This window comes from Nerophis ophidion, linkage group LG09 (assembly GCF_033978795.1).
Source record: "Nerophis ophidion isolate RoL-2023_Sa linkage group LG09, RoL_Noph_v1.0, whole genome shotgun sequence".
Lineage (NCBI taxonomy): Eukaryota > Metazoa > Chordata > Actinopteri > Syngnathiformes > Syngnathidae > Nerophis > Nerophis ophidion.
Window position 1 is genome coordinate 53,658,780 of NC_084619.1, and position 27,724 is coordinate 53,686,503.

At 39.7% G+C, this 27,724-nt stretch overlaps 1 protein-coding gene across 6 annotated transcripts in view; it reads right to left on the minus strand.

Annotated features, from left to right (window-relative positions):
- Positions 1–3,931: 3,931 nt before the first annotated feature.
- kcnh1a (potassium voltage-gated channel, subfamily H (eag-related), member 1a) overlaps positions 3,932–27,724 on the minus strand; it is a 171,768-nt gene continuing 147,975 nt past the window's right edge. For 5 of the 6 annotated variants that reach the window (XM_061911255.1, XM_061911254.1, XM_061911253.1 and 2 more), the window contains 2 exons: positions 20,401–20,597; positions 9,361–13,347 (listed from right to left, as the gene is read on the minus strand). In XM_061911255.1, the coding sequence (XP_061767239.1) occupies positions 12,469–13,347; positions 20,401–20,597 (1,076 nt within the window). In that variant the 3' untranslated portion in view covers positions 9,361–12,468. Of the gene's footprint in view, positions 5,677–9,360; positions 13,348–20,400; positions 20,598–27,724 lie in introns of those variants that run through there. The other variant, XR_009808180.1, reaches the window with a different exon arrangement.

Below are 27,724 nucleotides of genomic sequence, written 5' to 3' on the forward strand. Positions count from 1 at the left end.
GAAATTTAGGGATTTCAACATCTACAGACATGAGAATCTGGAGAAATCACTCCACGTAAGCGGCATGGTCGGAAACCAACATTGAATGACCGTGACATTCGATCTCTCAGACAGCACTGTATCAAAAACCGACATCAATCTCTAAAGGATATCCCCACATGGGCTCAGGAACACTTCAGAAAACCACTGTCACTAAATACAGTTCGTCGCTACATCTGTAAGTGCAAGTTAAAGCTCTACTATGCAACCCAAAAGCCATTTATCAACAACATCCAGAAACGCCACTGACTTTCTGGGCCCGAGATCATCTAAGATGGACTGATGCAAATTGGAAAAGTGTTCTGTGGTCTAATTGTTTTTGAAAATATTTGACATCGTGTCATCCGGACCAAAGAGAAAGAGAACCATCCAGATTGTTATCGACGCAAAGTTCAAAAGCCAGCATATGTGATGGTATGGGGGTGCATTAATGCCCAAAACATGGGTAACTTACACATCTGTAAAGGCACCATTAATGCTAAAAGGTACATACAGGTTTCGGAACAATATATGCTGCCATCTAAGCGCCGTCTTTTTCATGGACGCCCCTGCTTATTTCAGCAAGACAATGCCAAGTCACATTCAGCACGTGGTGTTACAACAGCGTGGCTTTGTAAAAAAAAAAAAAAGTGTGGGTAGTTTCCTGGCCCGCCTGCAGTCCAGACCTGTCTCCCATCGAAAATGTTTGGCGCAATATGAAGCGTAAAATACGACAGCGGAGACCCCGGACTGTTGAACGACTGAAGCTCTACATAAAACAAGATTGGGAAAGAATTCCACTTTCAAAGCTTCAACAATTAGTTTCCTCAGTTCCCAAACGTTTATTGAGTGTGGTTAAAAGAAAAGGTGATGTAACACAGTGGTGAACATGCCCTTTCCCAACTACTTTGGCACGTGTTGCAGCCGTGAAATTCTAAGGTAATTATTATTTGCAAAAAAAAAAATAAAGTTTCTGAGTTTGAAAACCAAATATCTTGTCTTTGTAGTGCATTCAACTAAATATGGGTTGAAAAGGATTTGCAAATCATTGTGATCCGTTTATATTTACATCTACCACAATTTCCCAACTCATATGTAAACAGGGTTTGTGTGTATGTATATATTATATATATATACATATACATGCATGTATATATTTTTATATTATACATTTTTATAATGATGCAATGTGTGGTAAAGTTGAGTGCAACCAAGGTGTATTGAAGTCATAGTACCACTAAATCCTCATATAACCAAGTATTTGAGGTGTGCTGTTGCACCAAGCAATGACTGGAGTGTTTTTGACAGGAAGTGGCGATTCTCCAGGCTCCACTTCAGGATGCTACTCTAAAGAACACAATAGAAGTTTGAAGAAAAAAAAAAAAAAAAGGTTGTGTGAATTTCTCCTAGCTGATTCTGAGTCGTGTCGTCCGTCGGGGTGATGGCGTCCGCAACACTGAGCAGGCTTGTTGTGGGTTTTAATCCTCTTAAATGAGCACCAAACTGAGAGGCTTTATCCGGCGTAAGACGAATAAAACCTGCTGACTTACAGGCTGGAGGTCATGCAAAGACAGTCTGAAATATTCACTAACTCCGGTTGTACGGTTCATGAATAAAAATTTTGCAGGGAAAAAAGAAAAGTTCCTAACACTGCAGCACTCTACCTTTTGCTTTTTCTCTGGCTTTTTGTGCCTTTTATCCCAAAACAAGGAGCATCCTCAAGAAGAAGAACAAACTATAAATACTCCATTGAACACTTCTATTCTTTGTGTTAAACGCATCGGCATTAGGGCTGGGCGATAAAATGATAACAATACACATCGCGATAGACATGTTATCGATATCAATACAAAATGCGTTCAATATAATTTTTTTTCCTTTGTCGGAATAAAGCGGAAGTTGCAAAGCAAGGTTGGTTGCGGGAGCAAAGGCATGACCTGATCAGTGGGAGTGGCATGCTAACAGCCAATCAGGTAACATTATCAACTACTATTTTTGGTCTCGCCATCTTGTTGTCATGTGTTTGAATTTTTCACCTGGACAGTATGACAGTTTTTGGGATTTAAAAAAAAAAAAAGGACCTTAGTCAGAACGACCTACCACACCACCGCGCTAACCCTTTAGAGCAGGGGTCGGCAACCCGCGGCTCTTCGACCACTCTGATGTGGGTCAGCCGCATACTTGCCGACCGCCCGGAGAAGTCCGGTAGATTTCCAATTTTAATGTCTCTTATTAGAAATCTCCCGAGTAAACTTTTTTCGATTTTCACCCAGACATCAACTTTGACGGCGTGCCGTGATGACAATGCCTCTAACACCCTTTCTACATGTCATCGCGCCGGGATTTTCACCATGCTATCTGCGTGCCGGCCGTCCGGTCACATTTTGAATGCGACCTCAATCTGATTGCATACGCAACTGCAAGGCATACTTGTTCAACAGCCATACAGGTCACACTGAGGGTTGTGATATAAAGAACTTTAACACTCTTACTAATATGCGCCACACTGTGAACCCACACCAAACAAGAATGACAAACACATTTAAGGAGAACATCCGAACTATAACACAACATAAACACGACAGAACAAATACCCAGAATCCCATGTATCCAGACCCTTCCGGGCTCCATTATACACCCAGCTACCACCAACCCACCCCCACCCCTCCGTGCGTCGGTTGAGGTAGGCGGGGTTGGGTTGGTGGTAGCTGGGTGTATAATGGACCCCGGACGAGTCAGGATACATGGGATTCTGGGTATTTGTTCTGTCGTGTTTATGTTGTGTTATAGTGCGGATGTTCTCCTGAAATGTGTTTGTCTTTCTTGTTTGGTGTGTGTTCACAGTGTGGCGCATATTAGTAAGAGTGCTAAAGTTGTTTAAACGGCCACCCTCAGTGTGACCTGCATTGCTGTTGAATAAGGATGCCTTGCAGTCTCTTACATGTGTCTGTAATAGCCTCGTCAAACAATTATTTGGGCTGGCAAGCTATTTGTACAAGCTGTAGAGGGCGCTAGCGGTAGTGACATCATTGTACGCACTTATTATTGTTCTTTGGGTGAACACCAGCGTACATTCGAGAGAATAATTTTACTCTGAAATTCGGGAGTCTCCCGGGAAAATTGGGAGGGTTGACAGGTGTGACACTGTCAAGCAGCATTCATATAAAACTTGCGAGCCGCACTAACATTAAATTTTCATATTAAGGTGCTGGCTGTGTGTCTAAGACCCCTGGTTTATACATAGCACAAAGCAAAAAAAAAAAACTCTGTCTGCAGTATTATTTCACTATACATTTCCAAAAGAGTTACGTGGCTCCCATTGTTGTCTTTATTTTGTGAAACGGGTCAAAATGGCTCTTTGAGTGGTAAAGGTTGCCGACCCCTGATCTACACTGACACAGAATTGTACATTGTAGTGTGCCGGAAGAGTTAGTGCTGCAAGGGTTTCTGGGTATTTGTTCTGTTGTGTTAAGGTGCGTATGTTCTCCCGAAATGTGTTTGTCATTCTTGTTTGGTGTGGGTTCACAGAGTGTCGCATATTTGTAACAGTGTTGAAGTTGTTTATACGGCCACCCTCAGTGTGACCTGTATGGCTGTTGACTAAGTATGCGTTGCATTCACTTTTGTGTTTGTGTAAAAGCCGCATATTTTATGTGACTTTGGTGGCACGCTGTTTGTATGGAGGGAAAGGGGACGTGACGACAGGTTGTAGAGGACTCTAAGGGCACGGCCTCAATATTGTTGTCCTGGTGGAAATCGGGAGAATGGTTGCCCGGGGAGATTTTCGGGAGGGGCACTGAAATTCGGGAGCCTCCCGGGAAAATCGGAAGGGTTGGCAAGTATGAATTAGTACCTAAAAAAACATAGGTTTTGATACTCTCCGCCATCTTGTAACCATGTTAACTGTTCCCATCTTAACATTTAATGTTAGTTGCAAAAGTGCAATGTATTTATCTGTACAGTAATTTATTTATTTTTACCTGCACCTTATTGCTCTTTTATCCTGCACTACAACGAGCTAACGCAACAAAATTTCATTCTTATCTGTACTGTACAGTTCAAATTTGAATGCCAGTAAAAGGAAGTCTAAGTCTAAGTCCAAGTCTAGTATACTAACATTTTATGATAGTTTTTTCACACATTTTATTTGGTTAAACCTTAAAAAAAAATCAAAAAAATCGACCGATACAAAACGTCTATCTAATGCTACATTTTTCTGCCATATCGCCAAGCCCTATTTGGTATGCTGCAAAAAGTCAGTGCTCAAAAACAAGAAAAAAATATATAAAAATTAGGGGTATTTTATTTGAACTAAGCAAAATTATCTGCCAATAGAACAAGAAAATGGGACATGTCAAGACTTTCTAAAACAAGTAAAATTAGCTAACCTCAATGAACCCCAAAAATACCTTAAAATAAGTATATTCTCACTAATAAGAAGTGCACTTTTCTTGGTAGAAAAAAAAAATCTGACCTTTTTGCTCAATACGTTGAAAAATATTCTTAAATTATGTAAATGCAAGTTCCATTATCTTGACATAATGATATGCACTCGGCATCATGATATTTTTTTTTTCATGTTTGAAGTAAAAAATGATTACTTTAAAAAAGTAATTTTATACTTGTGAGTGTTGATGACACAGCTTTGCATCAATTAGTTTCAAGCATGTTTTACTCAATATAGGTCATAAAATCTCAGCTACAAGCTGAAATATCTTATTGAGATAATTTTGGACCAAAACCCTTAAAACAAGTAAAACACTAACATAAAATCTGCTTAGTCAGAAAAATTATCTTATCAGAAAGAAATTAGGCAAATATCACATTTATATGAGATATTTAATCTTACGTAGAGTTCAGTTTTTGCAGTGCATTACTATTATTAGTACTGTCGGGACTTTTTTACTTGAGTGCCGTGTCCATACAGCCATTTAGTTTGCCACATACTCACTGAGGGCTCATTTAGTCATCATTTCTGACAACTAACTCCAATAAAAAGTTCAAAAGTTGGTCATGTTTTAAAGGCTTGAACGGCGTGCAGAAACCCTGCTAACAAACCTTGATGTTAACTGATCGTTTTGCCCCTGCAATTACGTGCGCCGACTTTATGGAATAAAGACGGCATCAAAGGATTCCGTCAGCTGTCTGCGTGGGTTTCGAGGTGGAAAGGCCGCGCTTTTGTAAAGTACGCGTGCTAAAAGTGTTCAAAAGTGAGGCCGCGCCGCACGTCAGCTGCTAATTGAGGCGAGGGCCAATTTGCGAGCCGTGTTCTTGTGTTGGGAAAAAGCTTTATTCCTTTGTGCCTAATGAGATTAGCGACACGTTAATCCAGGGCTCACGTTGGAGCTGCCAGATCATCAATTCAAAGAGGCTCATGGCGCGGGCCTGATTAAACATGTTCCATATTGACACACTCGCCTTTAAAAGCCCACTTCCCCCTTTAGTCCCAGTCATAAAAGTGGACTTTGCGCCTAATTGTGCGATCTTGCTGCTTTTCCGAGCTGATGGAGGTGTGAAAGCGCAGATATTTTTAAAGATCTATTTTCCACTGCCCGCCCTCTGATGACGAGCGCTACTTTTTATTTTTAGTCAGCTAAATTTTTGATAGCGTTTTTTTCCTCTTCTTTGCTGTGCATCCTTCCCAGGCCGCCTCTGCCTCTGATAAAAGAGAAGTCATGTAAAAAATAAATAAAGAGATAAATTATACATATGAATAATAAATAATACAGGACACGCCGCTTCTTTTTTCCCATACACGGAAAGAAAAAGGCAGAGTGGACCACATATTTTACCACTATAAGAACACTTCTTTATTTTAGAAATCTGAGTAGTGTGGATATACTGTAGACATGGTTGTGCTGCTGATTGATGCAATAAAAATCATGAAGAACTGCAATTATTATTTTAGTAAAATGGTTAATTCAATTACAAAGCCCAAAACCAGTGAAGTTGGCACGTTGTTTAAAGAGTAAATAAAAACAGAATACGATGATTTGAAAATACTCTTCAACCTACAGTGGGGCAAAAAAGTATTGAGTCAGCCACCGATTGTGCAAGTTCTCCCACTTAAAATGATCAATCAATCAATCAATGTTTACTTATATAGCCCTAAATCACTAGTGTCTCAAAGGGCTGCACAAACCACCACGACATCCTCGGTAGGCCCACATAAGGGCAAGGAAAACTCACACCCAGTGGGACATTGGTGACAATAATGACCCTGACAGAGGTCTGTAATTTTCATCAAAGGTACACTTCAACTGTGAGAGACAGAATGTGAAAAAAAATCCAGGAATTCACATTATTGGAATTTTAAAGAATTTATTTGTAAATTATGGTGGAAAATAAGTATTTGGTCAACCATTCAAAGCTCTCACTGATGGAAGGAGGTTTTGGCTCAAAATCTCACAATAAATGGCCCCATTCATTCTTTCCTTAACACGGATCAATCGTCCTATCTCTTTAGCAGAAAAACAGCCCCAAAGCATGATATTTCCACCACCATGCTTCACAGTAGTTGTGGTGTTCTTGGGATGCAACTCAGTATTCTTCTTCCTCCAAACACGACGAGTTGAGTTTATACCAAAACGTTCTATTTTGGTTTCATCTGACCTCATGACATTCTCCCAATCCTCTGCTGTATCATCCATCTATCCATTTTGGTATAAACTCAACTCGTCGTGTTTGGAGGAAGAAGAATACTGAGTTGCATCCCAAGAACACCATACCTACTGTGAAGCATGGGGGTGGAAACATCATGCTTTGGGGCTGTTTTTCTGCTAAGGGGACAGGACGATTGATCCGTGTTAAGGAAAGAATGAATGGGGCCATGGATCGTGAGATTTTGAGCCAAAACCTCATTCCATTAGCGAGAGCTTTGAATGGTTGACCAAATACTTATTTTCCACCATAATTTACAAATAAATTCTTTAAAATTCCTACAATGTGAATTCCTGGATTTTTTCTTCACATTCTGTCTCTCACAGTTGAAGTGTACCTATGATGAAAATTACAGACCTCTGTCATCATTTTAAGTGGGAGAACTTGCACAATCGGTGGCTGACTAAATACTTTTTTGCCCCACTGTATATTTAATTGAATAGACTACAAAGACAAAATACTTAACGTTCGAACTGGGAAACTTTGTTATTTTTTGAAAATATTAGCTCATTTGTAATTTGATGCCTGCAACATGTTTCGTGGAGGAGAGCGCTATACATGCTTTAATGTCTCCAAAAAACTTGTGATTAGATTTGATGCTGGTCCTTCTTTTATTTTTTTTATTTTTTTTTAAATAAATAAAAAGTATCTGTAGCAGACGAATGTGTCCCGCTAAACCCTGGAAATACTGTACGTCAATAAAGCACTTAATTTATTTATTCAATTTCAATAATATCTGATCATGGAACGAAATATTCAAATTCTTTTTTTTTTCGCCACCTGTTGCTGTCATTAAGTGATCCTGTGACCCCTTTGTCATATCCATATACTGCCCCCGCAAGAATCTCTCCTGGGTTATGATAGTAAATTGAGTAATCAAACAAGAGCCAAAGTCTTTCACATCACATAAAACTAGAGATGTCCGATAATGGCATTTGTTGCAGATATTCCGTTACTGTCCAACTCTTAATAACCGATTCCGATATCAACTGATACCGATATATACAGTCGTGGAATTAACACATTATTGGGCCTAATTCTGTTGTGATGCCCCGCTGGATGCATTAAACAATGTAACAAAGTTTTCCAAAATAAATCAACTCAAGTCCAAAATAAATCAACTCAAGTTATGGAAAAAAATGCCAACATGGCACTGCCATATATATTATTGAAGTCACAAAGTGCACTAGTTTTTAAAAAAAAAAACATGCCTCAAAACAGCAGTTTGGAATTTGGGACATGCTGGGTTGGGGGGCTTGGGGGGGGGGTAAGAGGGTAGCGGGGGGCGTATATTATAGCGTCCCGTAAGAGTTAGTGCCGCAAGGGGTTCTGGGTATTTGTTCTGTTGTGTTTATGTTGTGTTACAGTGCGGATGTTCTCCCGAAATGTGTTTGTCATTCTTGTTTGGTGTGGGTTCACAGTGTGGTCCATATTTTAACAGTGTTAAAGTTGTTTATACGGCCACCCTCAGTGTGACCTGTGTGGCTGTTGACCAAGTATGTTTTGCATTCACTTGTGTTTGTGAAAAGCCGTAGATATTATGTGATTGGGCCGGCACGCACAGGCAGTGCCTTTAAGGCACGCACAGGCAGTGCCTTTAAGGCACGCCCCCAATATTGTTCTCTGGGTGGAAATCTGGAGAAATTCGGGAGAATGGTTGCCCCGGGGGATTTTTGTGAGGGGCACTGAAATTCGGGAGTCTACCGGGAAAATCGGGAGGGTTAGCAAGTATGACTGGGAGACGCAAGTGCTCTGTACTTCTTGCTACGTCCGTGTGCCACTCCGTACATTGACGTTTTAAAAAGTCATAAATTTTACATTTTGAAACAGATACCGATATTTTCCGATATTACATTTTAAAGCATTTATCGGCCAATAATATCGGCAGACCGATATTATCGGACATCTCTACATAAAGTCCTAATCGGGCAAATGTGAGCAGTTTTTTGTAAGTCACACAAATTATATTTATATTGGGGGTCGAGTCGTATGCTCTTTTCAAAAGCGGTGCAACTCTAATTTCCCCGAGTCAGTTTTGGCCGCGCACATCCATTTTCTTCCTGACCCGACCATTTATTTTCTTTATTTCAGTCTGTGTTCAATTGTCAATGACCGGCTGACAAATGCCAGAAAGAAGCTCCTCCTACCGACTCGCGATTGGTCAGAGTGCTCATGGCTAGTTTCAGTATGGTTTGTGTATTTAAATGGAGGCGTGGCCTGGGGACCAATTTCAAGTTGATCGAGTGCACGCACTTAAATAAATCAAAATGTTCACTTGCGTACGTAATTTCCCAGATTTGAACGTCTATTTTTTGCCAGTCTTACTAGATGTGTGTTATGTGTTTATGAGCGCGGGAGTACTAAATGTGTTTGTGGCGCACCATAAATGTATGAGATACACAAATTCATTGCACACACTAAAAGTTATGTTATTATGTTTTATTTGAGTGGACAGAATAAAATACCTTTCAACTTGTTACAGAGGTATTTTAATCCTTATGATAAAACCATTTCAAAAATAATTTTCATATACAGTGTTTGTAAATGTTTGGCGTTTAAGAAAAAAACCTCAAAATAAATTGTGTGGAAATTTGATTTAGTATATGTTTTTTTAAATATATATATATATATATATATATATATATATATATATATATATATATATATATATATATATATATATATATATATATATATATATATTTATCTTTTTTTTTTTTTTAATATTCCAAACCATAAGGCAATGCCCGTTGGAAATAAATGCACATTTTATGTTGGCATATTTCCTCTAAACGTACATAGCAACCACCAAAAAGAGGTCTTCTTTTGCCCACATGGGTTTTTTTTGCATGCAAACCAGCGGAACAAAAATGTAAACAATTACCTTTCAACTCTCGACGCTCTAAAAATTTAATTGTGCACTGAGATGTAAATGATATTTAACTAGAAGAGGAATTGCGTGTGAATGCTCCAATGCTGAAGTTGAGGTGAAATGCTGACAGACTGTAGTATGAATGTAAGAATAGTTTGAACGTTGAAGAGCTGACGCTGAACTGAAATGCTAATGGAAAGTAGGATGAATGTAGAAATGGTTTGAATGTTAAAATCGTTTAAACGCTGAAATGGTTTAAATGTTGAAGAGTTTGAATCTCCAGGGATAACGGAATTTGGTTCGGAATTTGGGAAAGTGTTAGTTTGAATGTCCAGGATGAGTGGAATGTGTTAATGTTGCAATGGTTTGAAAAGGTTGAAAAATGTAGAAATTATGCGACTTGGAAAAATGTCCCATTCATTTCATTGGGAACTTCCTGGAAATTTAAGGAAAAGCAGTTTTTAAAAAAATGTTTAGGAGCATGAATGTCCTGAATGAGCTGAATTGGTTGGTGTTGGAATTGTTTAACTCGGGCAAGAAATGTTGAAGTAGTAAATAGTGTTTGGGAATTTCGGGAAAATCTGGAATTTTTTTGAAAATGGTAAAAAACTTGAATGGTCTGAATGAGTTGAAATGGCTGGTGTTGAAATTTTTCAAATCGGTCAAGAAATGTCGAAGTAGTAACATGTTGAATTGAGAGAAATGGTATTACAGAACAACTTTGTTTTTGTCGTAACTAAGAGGAATGTTTTGATGGTGAAATGGTTCAAGTGGGTTGAAAAATGTGGAAGGAGTAGTCGCCCGAAAAAAGGGCGGAAATAGGGCTTTGCAAAACCAGAAATTCTGGAAAATCCTGGAATTTTTTTAAACTTGGAATAATGATAGCTTGAATTTCCAGAATGGTGGAATATGTTGAAAGTGGAATGGTTTGAATAGGTTGAAAAATGTGGAATTTTGCGACTTTGAAAAATCTCCCATTCATTTCAATGGAAACTTCCTGGAATTTTGGGAAAAGCGTGATTTTTTAAAAAATGATTAGGAGCATTAATGTCCTCAATGAGCTGAACTGTTGAAGTAGTACATGGTATCAGGGAATTTTGGTAAAATCTGGAATTTTTTTGAAAATGGTTAAAAAAACTTGAATGGTCTGAATGAGTTGAAATGGTTGGTGTTGAAATTTTTCAAATCGGTCGAGAAATGTCAAAGTAATAACATGTTGAATTGTGAAATGGTATTGCGGAATTCCTGGAATTTCAGGAAAATCGTGAATTTTTTCACTTCAAAAAAACAACTTTGTTTTTGCCCTAACTAAGAGGAATGTTTTGATGGTGAAATGGTTTAAGTGGGTTGAAAAATGTGGAAGGAGTAGTTTACAGAAAAAAAGGGTGGAAATAGAGCTTTGCAAAACCAGGAATTCTGGAAAATCCTGGAATTTTTTTTTAACTTGGAATAATGGTAGCTTGAATTCCCAAAATGGTGGAATATGTTGAAAGTGGAATGGTTTGAATAGGTTGAAAAATGTGGGAATTGTGCGACTTAGAAAAATCTCCCATTCATTTCCATTGGAACTTCCTGGAATTTTGGGAAAAGCGGGATTTTTTTGAAAATTATTAGGAGCATTAATGTCCTTAATGAGCTGAACTGTTGAAGTAGTACATGTTATAAGGGAATTTCAGGAAAATCTGGAATTTTTTTGAAAATGGTAAAAAAAAACTTGAATGGTCTGAATGAGTTGAAATGGTTAGTGTTGAAATTTTTCAAATCGGTCGAGATTTGTTGAAGTAATAACATGTTGAATTAAGAAATGGTATTGCGGAATTCCTGGAATTTCAGGAAAAACAGGAATTTTTCCAGTTCAAAAAACTACTTTGTTTTTGCCCTAACTAAGAGGAATGTTTTGATGGTGAAATGGTTTAAGTGGGTTGAAAAATGTGAAAGGAGTACTTTCCAGAAAAAAGGGTGGAAATAGGGCTTTGCAAAACCAGGAATTCTGGAAAATCCTGGAATTTGTTATAACTTGGAATAATGGTAGCTTGAATTCCCAGAAGGGTGGCAAATGTTAAAGGTGGAATGGTTTGAAAACGTTGAAACATGTAGAAATGGTGAAAGTTTGAAAAATGGCCGATTAATTTTGAATGGGGAAAAATGTCCCGGAAATCTGGGAAGTTTTGGAATTTGTCAAGGAAAAGCTTGCGATTCCCAAATAGGCTGAACAGTTTGAAGTTGGAACGATTTGAATCGGGGGGGAAATGTGGAAGGTAGAGCGTGCCAAAATTTGGAGAAGAAGAAGAAAAATAAATGGATTCATTTATTTAATTTTGGTGTAGAAAACTATATGTGTGAATAATTTGGAGCATTCACACAATAATTACAGTGAGTCTGGTTATGCGTGTTTTCATGCTATGTAAGAAAAATAAATAAAAAAATCACGCTAGTTTAGTTTATCCGTTGTTCATAGCAATAACTTCTTGTACCGTTCGCTGTTGTATAATTCATAAGCAGCCCTGGACGGCACCGTAATAAAAGAGCGTACGTCCCTGGCGGCGCAACTCTCAACCGGCCTCTTTCGCCGCCACGCTGGCGTCACGCAAACGAGTTGCCTCGCTCAAATCGAACACGCAGCATCTGCAGGCTGAGGTGATATACTTCATGCAAAGAATCGAACACCAACGTTGGAGTCATGCCGTTTTGGAAACCAGTGAGAGAGTTTGGTATCTACAAATTAACGGCCGTGGAGTGTTACCTCGGAGCTTCCGCCTTGGCTTCTCCGGCGGGACGTCTCCCTGGTCACTCGCCGTGGGGTTCGGCCTCGTCTAAAAGGCGTCCCCGGTGCGGCCCCAGCTGTCCACGTAATCAGGACATTAGCGGATTCCAGCTGAGCTTACGGTAAAATGGCGCCCGGGCGCTTCCGGTTTCTCTCAAGAGAAGATGTCCTCCTTGTCCACTTCCGGCGAAGCGGGTCCGGAAATGTCAAAGAGATGCTGCGGCGAGCCGGCGGTGGGCGTCCGGGCTTTGAGCAGCTGGAGCGCTTCGGTGAGCTGCGCCTCCAAGCCAGACATTCGAACGTTGATGTTCTTCAGGACGTCTTTCAGCTCCAGCTTGAGCTCCTGGAGCGAGGCCTGCAGCGTCTGCTCGGGGATGGGGTAAAAGGGGCGTCTGGTCTCGGAGGGCTGGACGGGGCTCCTGTCCTGCGGGGTCAGGCGGAAGTCGCTAACCTTGTCCAGGCGCAGGTCGCTCTTGGTGATGCCGCTGTCGCACGAGTCCGTCTTCTTCAGCGACAACTGGGATTCGTGGCCCTTGGTCCGCTCGGGCAAAGTCTCCATGGACTCCGCTTTAGACACCGTCTTCCAGTTGTCGGGTTTGGCCATGGACTCCTTGAAGCGCCCCCAGCCTTTCACCACTTTGCCAGACTCCGCCGCCCGACCCCCCACCAGGGAGACCGGGGGCGGCACCTGCAGCTTCAGCTTGTCCGCGGGGGCGCTGCCGGGGCTCGTCGACAACAGGCTCGTCGACAACAGGCTCGCCGACGACGACGGCGTGGCCGGGCTTTCCGTTACCGTGACGATGCTGGTGGTGATGATGGCCGTTTTGGGCATGTCCGCATAGTCGGGACCCTTTTCCACGTCGTGCTCTTCGCTGGGTTTGTCCGTGGTGGTGCGAGCCTCCCTCTGCTGCCGGAAGCGCTGGAAAAGCTTTCGCACGGGATGATCTGGCGGCAAGTTCAGGGGGGCTTCGTTTTTCCGTCTCTGGCGCTCTTCTTCCTCGCGTTTCACGTCGCTGATTTTTCTGAAGACCATCTGGGGGTAGAATTGAGTTTGTTAGGTTTGATGGTGCAAAGACAGGAACAAATGCTCAGTTGGCAGCAAGAGTAGCACTGCAGTTTTATGGCCAAAATAAATTTCGGACTACATGCCCCTACCTTTTTCCTACGCTTTGAACTCTGCGGCTTATAAAACAGTGCGGCTAATTTGTGGACTTTTCTTCGCTGACGGCCATAATGCAAATAGTTATTGAAAAATCAAGCAAGACACCAAACAGGTGTAATATTGTTTGTGCTAAGGCGCTATCAGTTGCACGACTTCACTCACTGCAGGTGCTGCTGTTCTACATTGCTGTCTATTTAGACTGAGCTTTGAACCGGGGGTACAAGTGCCGTTAGGTCTTCTAGCAGTCCACTGTGTTTACTACTCGTATGGATGTGTTTAATTCGTCACTCCAAGAAGCATTCGTAAGTTTTACAACTAAAACAATTTTTACTTACTAAACCGTCCCATGTGTGATGTCTGTAAGAGTGTTTTCATGCATATTTGTAAGTGTTATCGTAATGTAATGTAGATAGTAGAATTGTAAGCATTAGCTAATTTGTTAACACGTTTACAAGTATCTGTGTTTGTATTATTAATTTACAATGGCAAATTTAATTTAGCTAGCGTCATTAGCATTAGCAAATATGCTTACACGTTTACAAGTATTATTCTTTTTGTATTGTTTTGGTTTCGTAAATTCACCAAAATGAGTATTGAGTCTGTTTCGCTGATTGGAGCGCTGGCTCGCGTTGCTAGTGGGTCCATGACGATGACTTCTGTTTTGTTTAATCAGCCGTTTTACTGCTGTGTTACAGACAGCGTTTGGAAACAATTAAGGTAATAAACATTTACAGAATCTTTTTGTATAAATAACTCATTTTACAACATGTATAAATGGTAAATGGTTGTGCTTTTATAAGGCTTTTCCACCCAATTTTAAGTAGCCCAAAGCGTTTTGACAGTATTTCCACATTCACACACTGATGGCGGGAGCTGCCATGCATGGGGCTAACCAGGAGCAAAGGTGAAGTGTCTTGCTCAAGGACACAACGGACGTGACTAGGATGGTAGAAGGTGGGGATTGAACAAGTAACCCTCAGATGGCTGGCACAGCCACTCTCCCAACTTCACCACGCCGTCCCCATATATATGCGGCTTATATTCTGGTGCGGCTAATAAATGGGAAAAAATATATTTTTAAATGAAATTTAGTGAGTCTGGCTTATATACCGTTGCGTTTTATAGTGCGGAAAATATGGTACATTAGTTATAATAATATTTTTATTTATTCATTTATTGTTATTATTTTTGTTATTGTTTTTTTATTGTTTATGATTGTTTTTTGTTTGTTTTCATTAAATTTGGATGTATTTGTTTGGTTTGTATGCTATCTATTAAGTAAGACTACGTATTATGTTGAAGGGGGCAGGAAAATATACGATTTTCTTCATCCTCTTCCTTCTCAGGCATTGGTGTGTAAATGTGTGTTTAGTTGCTGAGGTTTAATTGTCTATTGATCAAAGATGCACATCAATGAAGGAGATGAATAAAAAAAGAAATGAAATTAAAATTTTATCCATATTAAAATCATTAAGGCTGCGAATCTTTGGGTGTCCCACGATTCGATTCAATATCGATTCTTGGGGTCGCGATTCGATAATATACCAATATTTTCGATTCAACGCGATTCTCGATTCAAAAACAATATTTTTCCGATTCAAAACGATTCTGTATTTATTCAACACATAGGTTTTCAGCAGTATCTACCCCAGTCTGCTGACATGCTAGCAGAGTAGTAGATTTTTTTAAAAAGCTTTTATAATTGTAAAGGACAATGTTTTATCAACTGATTGCAATAATGTAAATTTGTTTTAACTATTAAATGAACCGAAAATATGACTTATTTTATCTTTGTGAAAACATTGGACACAGTGTGTTGTCAAGTTTATGAGATGCGATGTAAGAGTAAGCCACTGTGACACTATTGTTCTTTTTTTTTCATTTTTATAAATGTCTAATGATAATGTCAATGAGGGATTTTTAATCACTGCTATGCTGAAATTATAACTAATATTGATACTGTTGTTGATAATATTCATTTTTGTTTCACTACTTTTGGTTTGTTCTGTGTCATGTTTGTGTCTTCTCAATTGCTCTGTTTATTGCAGTTCTGAGTGTTGCTGGGTCAGGTTTGGTTTTGGAATTGGATTGCATTGTCATGGTATTGCTGTGTAGTGGTTTGTTGGATTGCTAAAAAATTTTTTTTTTTAAAAATATATATATTTTTTTTAAATGAGAATCGATTCTGAATCGCACAACATATTTGATTCGATTCGTATTCGAATTGATTTTTTCCCACTCCCCTAGTAATCACCATTATTCATTATGTTAGGTAAAACAGTAGAGTTGAGAATCTTTGGGCACCTCACGATTTGATTCAAATCCGATTCTTAGGGTGACGATTCAATTTTAGAATCGATTCTCGCGGTATATTATTTGGTACAATAATCACCATTCACATTTTCAAAACATGTTCCAAGTTATAAAAGCCCCAATTGTGTTGTTGTTTATTCTTAAAAAATAAAAAAATATATCAATTTTGGAAAAGTGCGAATCGAGTTAGAATTTAGATAAATAACATTCGCGATTCGAATGTGAATCGATTTTTTGGAGCACCCCTTTAAAAAACAGACTGTTTCCCATAGGTCGGCAATCTACTTGCGGTGATGGGATCCCAAATGTGGGACTCCGTTTGCTTACAAATTACATCATACATACACACATTTTCTACCGCTTATTCCCTTTTGGGGTCGCGGGGGGGCGCTGGCGCCTAGCTCAGCTACAATCGGGTGGAAGGCGGGGTACACCCTGGACAAGTCGCCACCTCATCGCAGGGCCAACACAGATAGACAGACAACATTCACACTCACATTCACACACTAGGACCAATTTAGTGTTGCCAATTAACCTATCCCCAGGTGCATGTCTTTGGAAGTGGGAGGAAGCCGGAGTACCCGGAGGGAACCCACACATTCACGGGGAGGACATGCAAACTCCACACAGAAAGATCCCGAGCCTAGGATTGAACCCAGGACTGCAGGACCTTCGTATTGTGAGGCAGACGCACTAACCCCTCTGCCACCGTGAAGCCACAAATTACATTATGTAATTCATAATCAAATAGAAGGGCTGAACAAACCTCATCCATACATTTAAAGACATATTACTATTAATATTGTTGTATTACATGAAGCCTTTAGCTCCATTTAACCAATGCTTATGTTTTTCTTGGACACTCTCGCTTGCCCTAACCATTTGTTAGTTTGTAATGGACTGATACAATGACTAAATATACAAATCAAATGTGGTTTAATGTATCGATTGGAATCCCACGAGAGTCATTACACCTGGAGTCGTACGCAGACGCAGTTGCAGGAGGCGCATGCATTGCACAGAGGAGCACGTCTTGCCCGTGTTGGCACTCGATGGAGAAGTCTCCAGACTTTATTTAGTCTGATGGTCCGCCGTTAGTCCTGCTAGTTGGACTCCAGGGAGGCGAGCAAAACAGCGTGGTTACGCAGGCGTCCATACCTGTCGCCGCTTAATAACAGTGGTGCATTCTTGAACGCAGGCCGAGGATGAAACGGAATACATCCTGCACCCCTGGTATTGCATTTTGTCTTATTATTGCTTTTATTTCCAACAGTGTTTTAGTTGATTTCAAGGTAAAACTGCATGATAAACCATAATATACATGGTCAGTACAAACACTTACATATTGATACAGCCTTCGGACATATCGCCCAGCCCTAATAACTTACTGTCAGAATAATTGTATCTAAGTTATCACAAAACTTTGTGTTGCTGTGAGTTCCCGGCGAGAAGACAAAAATTGTCTTTGATCCCACCAAGAAGAAGGCTTGTAAAACTCCACTGTGTAGGATGGGAAGCAACATGAAGGTGTTCTTTTTCTCTGATGTATTGTAGTCCGCGTAAAGATATTGTCTTAACCCGAAATCTACAAAGTGGAGAGGAAGCACGACCTTACACGACCTTTTCTTTAAACTGTTTTGTAACCAAAGGCAGTGGCTGTTTACGACTCCCTCCCTTAGAATCAGTTGTTGCCATGTAATCAGGGAAAGCCAAAATGAAAGGAGGCGTACAATCTTTCGTCAGAGCGTTGAACACTGTACAAGGGTACAGGTGTACACGTTTCTCCTCACTGAACCAAATTTAATTCTGTCTCTGTTTAATTCCTTGCTTCTTGTCTTGTTTGATAGAAGTCATCAGCATGTAAACCTGACACTTACAATGGCAAATGTAATTACGGTAGCGTCAATAGCATTAGCGAGTATGCTAACACGATTCAAAGTGTCTGTTAAAGTGCTTATTCTTCTGTTGTTTTGCTACTTTAAGCTAGTTTAGCGGTTAGCATGGCTTCTTGTTTGCTCTTGCACCATGTGTTGCAAGTTTAACTATTCATCCAGAGTTCAAGTTTATTTTCCGCCACGGAGAGTGAGGATTAGTGATTTAGAAGCGCTCCACAGTGCGGATGGACATACTTACCAGGCCCCAGTCAGAATTACATTGACGACGCGTTTGTTGCAGCCTCGATTTTGCGGGAGACAACTAGAATGTCTTATCGACATGTGTGAAGAGAAGTGATTTATATTTACATAGTGAAACCCATTAACTACATCTTTAAGCTATATTTAAGCCAGTGTGGGTGGCACTGGGAGCAGTAAAGCGTCTTGCCTAAGGACACAATGGCAGTGACTAGGATGGCAAAAGCTGGGATTGAACCTGGAACCCTCAAACCCTCGGGGCCAGCGAAGCCGGTGGCGTTCCTGGGTGTTGTTGATGAATGGCTTTTGCTTTGCATAGTAGAGTTTTAACTTGCACTTACAGATGTAGCGAGCAACTGTAGTTACTGACAGTGGTTTTATGAAGTGTTCCTGAGCCCATGTGGTGATATCCTTTACACACTGATGTCGGTTTTTGATGCAGTACCGCCTCAGGGACCAAAAGTCCGTAATATCATCGCGTACGTGCAGTGATTATTCCAGATTCTCTGAACCTTTTGATGATTTTACGGACCGTAGATGGTAAAATCCATAAATTCCTTGCAATAGTTTGTTGAGAAACTGTTCGACGATTTGCTTACAAATTGGTGACCCTCGCCCCATCCTTATTTGTGAATTACTTACCATTTCATGGAAGCTGCTTTTATACAATCATGGCACCCACCTGTTCCCAATTAGCCTGCACACCTGTGGGATGTTGCAAATAAGTGTTTGATGAGCATTCCTCAACTTTATCAGTATTTATTTCCACCTTTCCCAACTTCTTTGTCAAGTGTTGCTGGCATCAAATTCTAAAGTTAATGATTATTTGCAAATGTTTATCAGTTTGAACATCAAATATGTTGTCTTTGTAGCATATTCAACTGAATATGGGTGGAAAATGATTTGCAAATCATTGTATTCCGTTTATAATTACATCTAACACAATTTCCCAACTCATATGGAAACGGGGTTTGTATATATATAAATATATATATATACACACACATATATACATATATATACATACATACGTATATATACATATATATATATATATATATATATATATATACATCCACATATATATAAATATATACATACATACATATATATATACATACATACATATATACATATATATACATACATACATACATATATACATATATATATATATACATACATACATATATGTATACATACATACATATATACATACATATATATACACACATACATACATATATATACACACATACATACATACATACATATATATATACATATATATACATACATATATACACATATACATATATATACATACATATATACACACATATATATATACACGCGTATATATATATATACATACATACATATATATACACACACATATATATACATACATATATATACACACATATATATATATGCATATTTATACACACACATACATATATGCATATATATATATACACACACATATATATATATATATACATATATATACACACACACACACTCATATATACACACACACACACATATATATATATATATACATACACACACACAATGTGTTTATTTATGTATTCATTTTTGCATTCTGTAAACTATAAAATGACCATACTGTAAGAATTCTGGACTGTTTATATCTTTGTGAGGTAAACTCACTAAATCAGCAGGGTATTGAATAGGGCTGTGTGTGACAATCATTGGTACTTTAACTTTAAAATATGACTCCTTTAATGGGCCCTACAATCTGGTGCACCTAATATTTGAAAAAAGATAAAAAATAGACCATCCATCTGCGGTGCGCCTTTTTATCCGGTGCGCCTTATGGTCCGGAAAATACGACAATTATCGACCGATATAAAACTTTAAAATCGTGATACATTTTTCAGCCATATCGCCCAGACCTAGGATCAAATAGTTATTTCCAACATTGTGCATCACACATATACAAGCATCTGACTTGAAAAGGTTGAAGTTGCATTAAAGTCGTTTTCGGGACTTAACCACAAGTAGTGCCTTCGTTCTTGGTCAAGGCAAAACTGGACATGGAAGAGAGACCACCTGAAATGTTTCCCTGTTCTCTGTGGGCGTTCCACTGAAAAAAAAAAGAGCTTTCAGTGTCAGCCTCGCTACTTGAACCGCTCGACGATCAAAGCGTGACGACTCGGGGATTTAAGCGATTGCAAATACCAGCCGGGCCGAATGCGGCAGCAATCTTGCTGGGGACTTCCCAGCAGTGCTCTGCGGTTATTCGGCGGCGGCCGCAGATGAGATTGCCTCTTCATACGCCGGCAATTCAATCTCAGTGGCGCTCTCTTGTGCAGGGTGACCTTAATATGAATGAGGTAATGATCGCTTGCTCCTGAGTGAAGGGTCAGGAGTGGGCAGGGGGGTGTTTAATATATGGAGCCAATTGCATGCCACTGTCGCACATGTACACTTTGTTTGACTGGCCACTCACCCTCTTCCTCAAGTTGTACGTGAGCAGCAGATTGCGGGAGAAGTGATTGGAGAAGGCCGTGTAGAACTCCAGCACCTTCTGCAGGGCGTCGCGCTTGATGACGTGGAGGTCGCAGTAGGTCAGGGCCCGGACGTTGGCGCATGCCTGAGCGAGCGTCACCTCCTTCCAGAAGACGTCGCCGAATACGTCCCCTTTGCCTGCGGGAGAGGCGAGAGAGGAGTGTTCAGAGGCACAAAGGGAGCAGGAGCTTGCGACTTGGGCCAATCGGTTTATTTCAGGGGTCACCAACCAGGTAGCCCGTTTGGACCAGATGAGTATCCCCACTGGCCTGTTCTAAAAATAGCTCAAATAGCAGCACTTACCAGTGAGCTACCTCTATTTTTTACATTTTGTTTATTTACTAGCAAGCTGGTCTCGCTTCGCTCGACATTTTTAATTCTAAGAGGGACAAAACTCAAATAGAATTTGAAAATCCACGAAAATATTTTAAAGACTTAGTCTCCACGTGTTTAAATACATTTATTTATTTTTTTACTTTGCTTCTTATAACTTTCAGAAAGACAATTTTAGAGACAAAATACAACCTTAAAAATGATTCTAGGAATTTTAAACACATATACCTTTTTTACCTTTTAAATTCCTTCCTCTTCTTTCCTGACAATTTAAATCAATCTTCAAGTTTTTTTTTTTTATTGTAAAGAATAATAAATACATTTTAATTTAATCCTTCATTTTAGCTTCTGTTTTTTCGACGAAGAATACTTTATATTCTTTATTTTTTCTTACTTATTATGATTAAAATTCAAAAAAATGATTCTGGCAAATCTAGAAAATCTGTAGAATCAAATTTAAGTCTTATTTCAAAGTCTTTGAATTTCTTTTAAAATTTTTGTTCTGGAGAATCTAAAAGAAATAATGATTTGTCTCTGTTAGAAATATAGCTTGGTCCAATTTGTCATGTATTCTAACAAAGTGCAGATTGGATTTTAACCTATTTAAAACATGTCATCAAAATTATAAAATTAATCTTAATTGGGAGAGTGGCCGTGTGCAACCCGAGGGTCCCTGGTTCAAATCCCACCTAGTACCAACTTGGTCACGTCCGTTGTGTCCTGAGCAAGACACTTCACCCTTGCTCCTGATGGGTGCTGGTTGGCGCCTTGCATGGCAGCTCCCTCCGTCAGTGTGTGAATGTGTGTGTGAATGGGTAAATGTGGAAGTAATGTCAAAGCGCTTTGAGTACCTTGAAGGTAGAAAAGCGCTATACAAGTACAACCCATTTATCATTAAATTACTAATGATGTTCCATAAATTATTTTTTTTATTTTTTCAAAAAGATTCGAATTAGCTAGTTTTTCTCTTCATTTTTATCGGTTGAATTTTGAATTTTAAAAAGTTGAAATTGAGGATAAACTATGGTTCAAAATTTAATTTTAATTTTTTTCCTGTTTTCTCCTCTTTTAAACCGTTAAATTAAGTGTTTTTTTCATCATTTATTCTCCACAAAAAAACCTTCCGTTAAGGAAAAAAAATGTATGACGGAATGACAGACAGAAATACCCATTGTTTTTAATATATAGATTTATTTATTAAAGGTAAATTGAGCAAATTGGCTATTTCTGGCAATTTAAGTGCGTATCAAACTGGTAGCCCTTCGCATTAGTCAGTACCCAAGAAGTAGCTCTTGGTTTCAAAAAGGTTGGTGACCCCTGGTTTATTTGATGCAATGACGTAACTGATGTGTTTATTTTTTACCCTAAATTCCAGACTAGGGTTGTACAGTATACCGGTGCTAATAAAGGTCTGCGATACTAATTAATTGAAATCGGTACTACACTGCCTTTGAAAAATACCAGTACCGTTTCTTCATATGCGGCAGTGACTACAGAGCCGAGGCGCGGGAAGTTGAGTGTGTCAAAACGAACACACAAAGTACATACAAGTAATAACACCTTGGAGAAACGACAATTCTACTGGTTAAGAGGGTGCGTGAAGCACAATATAGAGGTATTTTGGCTTCAAAACTAACAATAAAGATGACGCTTTGGACAAGGAAGCGCAAGTGTTGCTTTTTGAAACATGCTTCGCTAAATGTGGCGATTAATATTAACACCTTTGCTTCAGACTTAGGTACAAATTTAAGTAATAAGCATTCAGATCTGCTAAAGAAATTCTAAATAGAGACAGGTAATATGTAGTCGTTACACGTGTCCTGCTGTTCTGCTCCAGTGCAGACTGTAGTCGAGGAGCACAGGGCAGACGTTCCTTCCAGGGCGGATGTTTTTGTCGAGTTAAGACAGTTCACTTTACACTGCATTGGGTCTGTTAAGCTCTGCTTTCCGGTCAGAATGATGAGCTCGCCGAGTCGTGACAATCTGGTCAAATGGGCCGTTGTTGGAATATTTCAGCGTCAAACCGGATGGCAGTATGAGCCCATCAACACGGACGAACGAAATGCTTTATTATAATTAGTAGAGATGTCCAATAATATTACATGATATTAAAATGTAATATCGGAAATTATCGGCATCGGTTTCAAAAAGTAAAAAGTATGACTTTTTAAATCGCCGCTGTACGTAGTGGTACACGGACGTAGGGAGAAGTACAGAGCGCCAATAACCCACACCAAACTAGAATGACAAACACATTTTGGGAGAACATCCGCACCGTAACACAACATAAACACAACAGAACAAATACCCAGACCCCCTTGCAGCACTAACTCTTTTGGGACGCTACAATATACATCTCCCCTTAACCCCCTTCCACACCCACCTCAACCGCCTCATGCTCTTTCAGGGAGAGCATGTCCCAAATTCCAAGCTGCTGTTTTGAGGCATGTTTAAAAAAAAAATGCACCTTGTGACTTCAATAATAAATATGGCAGTGCCATGTTGACATTTTTTTCCATAACTTGAGTTGATTTATTTTGGAAAACCTTGTTACATTGTTTAATGCATCCAACGGAGCATCACAACAAAACTAAGCATAATAATGTGTTAATTCCACGACTGTTTATATCGGTATTGTCACGTCTTGTGATCATGTTTTGTTTAGTTATGTTCTGTTTAAGACTCCATTGCTTCCTGTTTTTTCAATCCCTTGTTTTGTCACCATGGCGACCCATTAGATTCACCTGTCTCTCGTGTTGGACTCACGCACCTGTTTCAATCATGTCATTATTATTTAAGCCTGGTTTTTCAGTTGGTCGTTCTGGCGTCATTGTTTCATGATCTTTTCACAGTCTGTGTCATGCCATGTTTAGTCTTTCTTGCAATTTTATAGTCCATGCTGCCCTGCTCCCGTCACCGCAAGTAAGTTTTTGTTTATTTATGCCAAAGTTACGTCAAAGTGCTTTTTTGTTTCCTTAGCCAAGTTTTTGTCTCCACCTTGTGCGCGCCTTTTGTTTTCACTTTTTATAGTATTATTAAGTAGGGGTGTAACGGTACACAAAAATTTCGGTTCGGTACGTACCTCGGTTTAGAGGTCACGGTTCGATTCATTTTCGGTAGAGTAAGAAAACAACGAATTATACATTTTTGGGTTATTTTTTTACCAAACTTGTAAACAATGGCATAACATACATATACACACAGGGTCCATTGCCAGGGTTAATGTGGTCAACATATGTAAATTACAAACTAAATAAGATAAGGCTCAGAATGGTTTCTTAACAAAACCTTTCTACATATAAAGTGCTTTTTTGATTGATTGGTTGAGACTTTTATTAGTAGATTGCATAGTACAGTACATATTCTGTACAATTGACCACTGAATGCAAACACGCCAATAAGTTTTTCAACTTGTTTAAATCGGGGTCCCCAATCATCAACACCCCCCAACACTCCCCCTTGGCAGTAAGAGGATATATGGGCTTATTGTTCTTCCACCATAGAAGTGGGTCAAAATCGAGTTTTTAATGCAATACAGTAACCCCCTGCGACCCCGAACGGGACACGCGGTAGAAAATGGATGGATGGGTGGTTTTAAATGTGCTGCTATAAAAACATTTGTTTTTGCCTCAGCCCTGCCTGACTCGCCGAGGAGAGGCTGCTTGAATGCGGTGATGCCGCTTCAAAGGAGTTAGCATATTTGACGTGTTGGCAGAAGCACACCCTACTGCTGCTCAACAATGTCGGCAAACCTCCGTCCTCCATTGTTGTATCGCACTGCGCAGCCAAAGTGTTCCTAAAGGGGAGATGTTAACGAGGCAGGAAGGTCTTCCAGCTCTGGCTTTCACATGTTGTCCTAGCCCGGTCGCTGCTAGCCTGCCTTGTGTTGTGCCTCGCTCAGCATTCTTTACACAACATGCGGTACGCTACCTAATATGTCCGTGTGAAAACTCGTTTGGTACACCTCCGAACCGAAACCCCCGTACCGAAACGGTTCAATAAAAATACACGTACCGTTACACCCCTGTTATTATATCATGTATTTACCTTCGCGCCATGTCCAATCCAGTTCTTTTGCATCTCGGGAAAACAATTCACGCAGGAAACTGCACCATAGTCCACAGTTTGACAGGTATGGGTTGATATTGGGATCCATGACTGTATACTGTATGTTTTTGCCTTTTGGTCCGGGACCTTTTGGGACTGTGGGACAAGGGGTGGCACTTTCGTGACCTCTGTGGTGCTTTTTTTGTGGACTTCTGGATCTGCCTCCCGGGAGCCTTTTGGCCATGGAGACCAGCTGCTGGGTGTCTGCCACACCGGAGTCGGTTTGGAGGGACTGGAGGAGATGCGAATGAGGGGACAGGGCTGCGGAACTAGCGCTGAGCACTGGGACGGAGAGGCTTCGCGGTGTCTTGGCTGGGTGAGCAGGTGTCGGACACCTTAGTCACCTTGGACGTATCCTCGCTCATCCATGCGGACTGGACACTGGCCGAGAGTGGGGTAGGCTGTCTTGGTTGCTTTGTTGGGTCTGCTCCTGTCTCTGACCATGCTCCCTCCTCCCCAGCGGACGATGGCGTGGAACACTGCAGAGGCCACCACAATGTATATGTTTTTTTTACTTTTTATTCATAGCTGTATGTAGAAGTGTCTGGTTGTATCTGCTGCTTTTAATGTCCTCTGTGTTCTTTGACGTTTGATGTTTCCCTCTTACACACATGTAAGAGGGATGTGTTCTATGGCTATGAATTGTTTTTTTTCCCTTGGCCTCAGTCAGCACCCCCTCTCCAGAGGCCCAGGCTGAGACCGATTTTTTTATTTTATTTTAATATTCTATTTTTTTCTCCCATCCCCCCGTTTACCTGTATCTTATCTTTTTTGTAAGGGGCGCTGGAAGCCGGCAGACCCGTCAGCGATCCTGTTCTGTCTCCCTGTAATGTTTGTCTGATCTTGAATGGGATTGTGCTGAAAATTTTAATTTTCCTGAAGGAACTCTCCTGACGGAATAAATAAAGTACTATCTAATTTAATATTTTGGTATCGGTTGATATCGGAATCAGTAATTAAGAGTTAGAAAATATCGGAATATTGGCAAGAAAGCCATTATCGGATATCTCTAATAAATAGGTTTTTTTCTGAAAATTGCGCAGCCCTATTTGCGACTGATTAGGTTTTGATGCTACAAATCCATAATTTCCCCTTCCTCGCACCTCCAGGGGAGGAAATCCTCTATCTTGCAGGGCTTCATTATTTTGTATGTTGTCTGTGTTCTGCAGTGCTATTAAGCTAATGAGATTTTGATCCACAGTAGTAACCGGTTTATCACTGCAGGCTAGGCCGGGGCCTGCGGGGGTTCAGCACTATCTGCCTGACAGGGTATTGACTTTTCCCAAAGACCTGAGAGCGGATTATTGGAAACACACTATGGCTTGCACAGCACGGCGATACGTTACCGAATCAATCATGTGGTCACATTGATGAAGTTTTAACCTGCTAACAGGCTGCTGGGAGTTAAAGCCGGCCGACGACGGCAGAAAGGAGTGGAAAATGATGAATGAAGGAACAGCCCGGTTCATGTCTCACCAAATGCTGTAATTATTCACCCTTCGTGGTGCAGAGAATGCAAAAAAAACCCAAAAATAATTGTGACAGCCGTTAAATATCAGTTCATGAAACTTTAGTCAAAGTTGAGCTAAGTTTATATTACTGCTGAAAATAGCATCACATCTGGTAATATTTGAGCTACTATGTTCATATTCACACAGCATAAAGCTGTGGAGCAAGTGTGGATGCAGGCGTATCGGTCCAAATATCAATACTAAGTCTGGAATGAATATCAAATCGATACTATCTGAGGATGGGATTACTTGTTTCACATGTTTTAATACGTAAAAAATATGTTGTGTTTCCTCACAGAGTTCAAGCAGGCACGCTTTGGCCTTTACCATGATTTGATTAACGTGGAGCCCGACTTAAACAAGTTGAAAAACTTATTCGGGTGTTACCATTTAGTGGTCAATTGTACGGAATATGTACTGAACTGTGCAATCAATCAATCAATCAATCCACTCCCTGCTCTACTGATGTTATTTTTCACAAATATCTGCTTGTAATATTAGTTACTGTAGTGGTTTTGTTTACCTATTAACATCCCATATTTTTGCTACATTTGTGTTTTTTTGCAATAGTGACTTGTACCTCCAAAAAATGGTTTTGTTGTTGTACAGTTTTGAGTTACTAAAACAATTCCTGCAGAAATGTTGATAGGCCTGCTATCTATGCTGTTACCCTCAAGCCCAGGGTTGATTGAACCTAAAAAGCTAGCATAAAACATTAGCCTAACATTAGCTTGTTGTAATGGGAACAGTTAGCATTCTCGCACGTGTGCAAGGTTGCAATAAGTCTCATAATTATTAGGTTCAAATAAATATAATATGCTAATAATATATTAGCATTATAACATCAAAAAAGTTAGCATATGATTGAGCTTGCACCAAGGTAAGTTTAAACATAAAATTGTACAAAACACGGATAAAATGTTAGCATGCTAACATAATCACTTATGTTAGCATGGTGGAAGTTGAAAACATGTGTTTTAGGATTGGTTTATTTATGAAGCTTGATGTGGTTTCTGTTATTTTAATTATAGTACTCGGTATAAAGTTTATTTTTAAGGCCAAAAACAGATATTCGCTTAGTATCTCTTTAAAACATTTGTTCAGTATTTTTTTTACTTTAGAAAGTTATATGGTTGAAACAGATAATGATGCCAAAAAACATTTAAAAAATGATGGGAAGTCCTCAAATGCTTATTTTGAAAAGGTTATTTTGTTTATATGCAATCTGTGTTGTGGTCTCTAATTTTGAATGTACATAAATGAAGGTGTGTGTTGCTGAGCACGACCTGGACATAATCTGGACTGGACCTGGTT